Source organism: Nematolebias whitei, chromosome 11, assembly GCF_014905685.2.
Source record: "Nematolebias whitei isolate Nwh7 chromosome 11, NemWhi1, whole genome shotgun sequence".
In the NCBI taxonomy this organism is placed as follows: Eukaryota; Metazoa; Chordata; class Actinopteri; order Cyprinodontiformes; family Rivulidae; genus Nematolebias; species Nematolebias whitei.
The window spans coordinates 39,673,785-39,679,784 of NC_056508.1; the positions used below are offsets into that span (position 1 = coordinate 39,673,785).

Below are 6,000 nucleotides of genomic sequence, written 5' to 3' on the forward strand. Positions count from 1 at the left end.
AACTAGGGACAATTTAGAGTTACCAATTAACCCAACATGCAGGTTTTTGGTCTGTGGGAGGAAAGTGGAATACCTGGAGAAAATATGCAAACTCGACCCAGAAAGGAGCATGGCTGAAATTTGATCCAGCAACCCACAGCGCACCACCGTGCCTTATGTTCTGGTCTGTAATTCTTTGTGTATTTGGTTTGCACGTCCTCTGTCATTCATATATTTATTTTATTTATTTTAATTTAACCATACAGGTAGTCTCACTGAGTCGCAAGGACTCATTTTCATGCGAGACCAGTTTAGGAGCAGGTGGTGGGGGTTAAAGGCCTTGCTCAGGGGCCCAGAGTGGGGCAAATGAGGGTGGAAGCAGGTGTGGGTGTTTCACCTTTTCCACCCACGTTTGGATGTCGGTCCGGGAACTCGAACCGACGACCTTCTGATCACAGGCCCACCTTCTCGAACTTCTGTGCCACCGCTCCCCAACATACATCAGTGGGTTCTCCCTCTGCACTCCTAACTCCAGTGGCTTTGCTGTTATGGATAGATAAAAAGGTTTGTGTGCAAAGATGTGTGACACGAGCAGAGAGTCTGGATGAGTGAGTCTGAACGCCAGCTGTTAGAAAAACGATAGTCATCTGATGATGTTATTGTTCCAACATCAGCCGAATCTGCACCTGAACTGAACAAGTCAGCATGACCACTGATCGGATTTTAACTAAGTAAATTAGCACATCTCTTAAGTAAAAAAAAAAAAACTTTAAGATTTACAGTTTTTAAAACTAAGTTTATAGATCAGTATCACTGTTGTAGCAGGAAACAAGCAGTACACCAGATTTAAAGTATTTTTTTTTGTCCGTACAAAAGTTTAAATTGTGGAATTTCTGGCAACAAAAACATTTATAAAAAGAAAGTCATAATCCTACTAAAAATAATTTATAAAGCACTAAGTTTTTATTAATTTTTTGGACTTTGTCCGGCTATTAGCACCGGTGTACGTAGTATCCTGTCGTGTATCCTATGAAGAAAACAAACACCACAGCAGCTATGGCTCCCGCTATCTTCACCACCATCCCAGTCCTGCCAACACACACTCTGTTGTAGATCCTGCAAGTGTCAAACCAAACAAGATGTCAAGCACGTGCAACATTTTTCATTGTATGATTCGTTTAGGAGTCAAAACATAGAAGGCATGGAAACCTATCTTATAGGAAAAACATTTGAAACTGCATGATATTATAAAATAAAACCCTGTAGATTCATATTAAAACCGGCACAGAAGAAAAGGACAGTATGGGGTGCTGTTTGTAAAGTTACAGTCAAAAATTAACAGCAATATTTAGGTTTATTTAGCTTTAATAAGGAAAAAAAATATATATTTTTTTCAAATTCATATTTTCACCACATTATTCATACATTTATAAATGTCATAGTTCCAAACTAAATATTTAATTTGCAAGATAAATATTTCAATATTTATCTTGCAAATTAAATATTTAGTTTGTAAACAAAATGTTTAGCTTGTAAATTAAATATTTAGTTTGGAACTATGACATTTATAAATGTACTAATAACATGGTGAAAATATGACTTTGAAAAAATTTTTTTTTTCTTATTAAATGCTAAATAAACCAAAATATTGCTGTTAATTTTTGACAGTGTAACTTTACAAACAGCACCCCATATCTCAATATAAACTGCAGCTTTCCAATCAAAAGTGATAAATAAATAAATATTTAGTGAAAGTTTGTGTCCGCACATAGTTTTTCTCTGCTCTTTGCTCACCTCCTTACAGTAGACTGTGAAGCTTCTACATTCATGTTGATGTTGTCTTCATTCCAGCGATCATACTGGACAGTATTGGTGCCACTGGACTCCATGATGGATGTTTTTTTTTCTGCCTCCTTCTCAGAGGTTTAATCTGTTGATGTCAAAGCTCTGCTGCTCTCTGACACAGTGAGGGTGTGGAGCTGTCCAAAAGCAACAAAACGACCAGCACAACAATCACTTCCAAGTAAATTAATTGTGCTTTTTGTTATTTAGCATTGAATTTAGGAGAAACAATAAAAAACAGAGCTAGTGAAGAAATCAGTTTCCTCATTAGAAGAAATGCTGTGCTCACCTGCTTGAATCCGAAGCGGTTTCCAGTTTACTTGAGCTGCACTCATGGGGACTGATAAATAGGTGTCTTACAGGGGGCTGTACTCACTGCCCTGTGATAAACTTTAACCATAGTTCATGAATTCACTGAAGTCAGCGTTTCATGAACCCGTAGCTCACCATTCTGCTTCATTTTATGACTTTTTTTGTGATAAAGGCCAGTCCGAGCTCTGTGTGCTATAGTTTTGTAACATTTTCTATCTGATTTAGCTTCTCTGGACTCTGAAATATTTGTGTTTTGCAGGAGTAACAATACTAATTTATGTTACTTGTAAATTTGAGACATAACTCAAGCAATTCAAGATTCTCATCCACTTGCCTTTGTTGTAAATATGGAGCTCCGGCACCAATCAGTTTCTGACTAACTTGTATAAAGAAAATACTAAGCTGGCAATCAGATGTCTTCCTGTGAACATTTATTTTGTGAAATTCACCTGGATTCAGCGTGCACTGCATCTATATGTATGTCTTTGCTCAATATGTAGAAAAAAGAGAGACTGATTTATTGAGGTGTTTTTTAATTTTATTGCAGGCTCTGCAGGAAGCAAGGGTTAATTATTACCTGCCGCTAAGAGGCATGGCAGTCTGCATGTGTTTCTGTCTAAAACATCCCATTAACTGATTAACTCTTGGAGTCAAAATGGCAACCACGTCTGCTCAGTACTGGCCAACACAAAAAACGCCTCTAACGTAGTCAGTCTTACAGATATTGAGCCAACATTTGGTGTGGTAGTAGCTGAGAGTCATCCACAACACACACTTTAAGTCTGACATCTCATCATCTCACATGAAATATAAATAATCAATAAGAATATTTTCAAAATTTGACCAAAAATCTCCATCATTTCTTGATATGCATTCCTTCAAGAATGTTAGTCCTTGAATCGATCATGTCTTCGTCTGGTGTGAGTTGTTGTCATCTCATTTTTTTTTCTTCTTTCGGCTGCTCCCTTCTTCAGGGGTCGCCACAGCGAACTACCTGTAAGTTGCACAAAGACTTGGCAGTTATTTTTACGCCGGATGCCCTTCCTGACTCAACCACAGACCTCCGAGATACCACAGCCCTCTGTGTGGAGCAGAGAGCTGCTATCTAGGACACCAGAGGAGCAGATGGTGGGGCCTTGCTCAAGGGCCCAGGGTGGGGCGAATGAGGGTGGGGGCAGGTATCGGTGCTTCACCTACCCCACCCACATTTTTGATGTTGTCGGTACCAGGGCTTGAACTGGTGATCTTCCGATCACAGGCCCACCTTCTCTAACCTCTGAGCCACCACTCCCCCAGTTGTTGTCATCTCATAAATAGTCCAATAATGGTCAATCAGATCATCTGGATAGTTTGTGAACAGACGTTTCACCATCTATCCAGAGGGCTTCATCGGTCGTTGACTCCTCCCAGGCAGGCAGCCATAGCCAAAGTGGTTTGAGGGGGCAAAACGTCTTTCCACAACAAAAAAACTGTCCAGATGACCTGAGTGACCATTATTGGATTTTGTACCTTGATGATTGAGCATGAACTTTGATATCTCATAAATAGATTTTTATAATAATTCATTATTATATTTATATTATTTTGGTCCTGTGGGTGTTTAAAGTGCTCTATAAATAAAGCTGGTATGGTATTATATTTACCTCAAAACATCATTTTTTCGGTGATTCAGTACAACAGCGTATTGACGTTTAAGTCCGGTGTGTGAGGACTAAGAGGAGAGTTTGAAGAACGTAAGGAAAAATAACTTGGAAGAACATCTTGAGGCAAAACCAAACTTTTAAACTCAGCTTACCTCCTTGGATCGATTTCCCGCTGCAGCCTGTTTGGCTTCCAGAACTAAGAGCCTCTGGTTTAGAACGAGTTGAAAGCCTTCGTCACGGTGCAATAACCTCCATTATCTTGTTCCGACTCGAACTGCTCCACCAACTCTCAGATGACCTTTGGTAAGAAACACAGAGCAGGCTGAGAGCTGAAGCAACAGGAAACAAAAAAACAGAGGAGCTTCTCCACGTCTGATCTGAAAAATGACAAAAACATGAATCTGAAGCACAAGACGACTCTTTGAACTTCACACCAAGAACAGAGACACCTGTCAGAGTCATATTGTACTCTCTTAATCAAAGGAATGTTTTCCTTTATCACATCGTTTCTACCGACTTCCTACTTCAGACTAGGGTGGTTGATAGACACAAATCCACTGGATGGTTTACTTCAAGGTGAGCTCCTCTTTGTTTGTTTCATTCAGGTTTTATCTAAACTGTGCAAATGTGCCGTGTAAACTCAGTTATGTGACTTGCAGGGCTGGTGGGTGCATGTGGGATTTCTGTGTTGTGCTCCCTGATGAGAGTACACGTATTGTTAGAGGAGAGGTGAGAAAAGGACCTTATGATCCACTTCCACTATACGTTCAGGTTTTTAGGTGTAAAATTTATCTTTCAATGTGCAAAATCTTTGACATATTTTTGTTTCTTTCTGTAACTCGCAGCTCAAAAGAAAAAAATGAAAAAGGCACATCACACGAGCGATCAACCAGTATGAGGCCCATCAGTGGGCTTGCTGGGATGCTCCAGTTTTTCTTCGTGACTGCAATCTTGGCCATAGTGGGGTCTCGTGTGGCATCGCTGGTGGTGCTAGAATTTTGTCTTCGAGCCATCTCTGGACTGGTCACAGCTGGACCGGTAAGACAGCACACTCCTGTTAACAGAACCCGGGATTTATCACAGAGCTGGACTGGAGGACATGCTCCTCAGTTAGTATTTGAAATAATGTCTCTATTGGTGGAAGGACTTCTGTATTATGACTTTGGTGTGGTGGTAGGCAGTGGTGGGCATGGCTAACCGAAAAGTTACCTTTGCTAATCCACGTTCTGTTAACTAGAAAATTTGCTTTGCTAACACTAAACTGAGGGGTGGCACGCCAGTGGATCAGTTGGTAGAACAGTTGCCTTTCAGCGCAAACATCATTGGTTCAATTCCGGGATGGGGGGCCTTTCTGGGTGGAGTTTGCATTCATTCAACCTTTATTTATACAGGTTAATCCCATTGAGCCTCGGGGACTCATTTACAAGAGAGACATGATTTCTTTAACAAAGAGTGATGACAGCAGTGGACAACAACAGATAATCATTAAAGAGGCATACAATTTTTTTATTATTATCCATCCATCCATCCATTATCTTTACCCATTTATTCCATTTTGGGTCACGGGGGTCGCTGGTGCCCATGTCCAGCAATCACTGTGCGAGGGGCGGGGTACACCCTGGACGGGTCTCCAGTCCATCACAGGGACACAGAGAGACAAACGAGACAAACAACCATTCACTCTCTCACTCACACCTAGGGACAATTTAGAGTTACCAATCAGCGTAACATGCATGTTTTTGGTCTGTGGGAGGAAACCGGAGCACCCGGAGAAAACCCACGCATGCACGGAGAGAACATGCAAACTCCACCCAGAAAGGCCCCTGGACCGGGGTTTGAACCAGGGACCTGCTCGCTGAGAGGCAGCAGCTCTACCAGTTGCGCCACCGTGCTGCTTTATTATTATTATTTTTACAAATTAAAATAAAATAGCAACCAAAAGGAAAGTCAAAAGGAAAAAAGTAACAAAAAAAAACCCAGCTAGATTATAAGGCGCAGAGATTAGAGAAGATGGACCTGTGATCAGAAAGTCGCAGGTTGAACTCCCGGTACCGTCAACAAAATGTCACAATGTGGGTGGAAAAGGTGACACATCCACACCTGCCTCCACCCTCATGTGCCCCACTCTGGGCCCCTGAGCAAGGCCCTTAACCCCCATCATCTGCTCCCAAAAACCGGTCACTCTTGACAATGAGTTCTCGTGACTTAACGAGACTACCTGTGT

At 41.2% G+C, this 6,000-nt stretch overlaps 2 protein-coding genes across 2 annotated transcripts in view; one reads left to right on the forward strand and one right to left on the reverse strand.

Annotated features, from left to right (window-relative positions):
• Positions 1-945: 945 nt before the first annotated feature.
• Positions 946-1,868, reverse strand: smim1 (small integral membrane protein 1). Its single transcript, XM_037684525.1, has 2 exons — positions 1,774-1,868; positions 946-1,095 (listed from the first exon to the last, which is right to left on the reverse strand). Exons 1-2 carry the CDS (start codon positions 1,866-1,868, stop codon positions 972-974), a joined length of 219 nt encoding a protein of 72 aa, XP_037540453.1. The 3' UTR covers positions 946-971.
• A 2,393-nt stretch (positions 1,869-4,261) lies between these two features.
• Positions 4,262-6,000, forward strand: part of tmem82 (transmembrane protein 82) — a 6,305-nt gene continuing 4,566 nt past the window's right edge. Inside the window, exons 1-3 of the mRNA XM_037684340.1 lie at positions 4,262-4,352; positions 4,436-4,505; positions 4,622-4,814. Of these exons, the coding sequence (XP_037540268.1) occupies positions 4,262-4,352; positions 4,436-4,505; positions 4,622-4,814 (354 nt within the window). The remainder of the gene's footprint in view (positions 4,353-4,435; positions 4,506-4,621; positions 4,815-6,000) is intronic.

Bases quoted from the DNA above. Each gene is read 5' to 3' on its own strand.
- smim1 (XM_037684525.1), bottom strand. From the start codon at position 1,868: ATGGAGTCCAGTGGCACCAATACTGTCCAGTATGATCGCTGGAATGAA. The intron at 1,096-1,773 runs GTGAGCAAAGAG...TGACACTTGCAG, and splicing joins TCACAGTCTACTGTAAGGAG to GATCTACAACAGAGTGTGTG.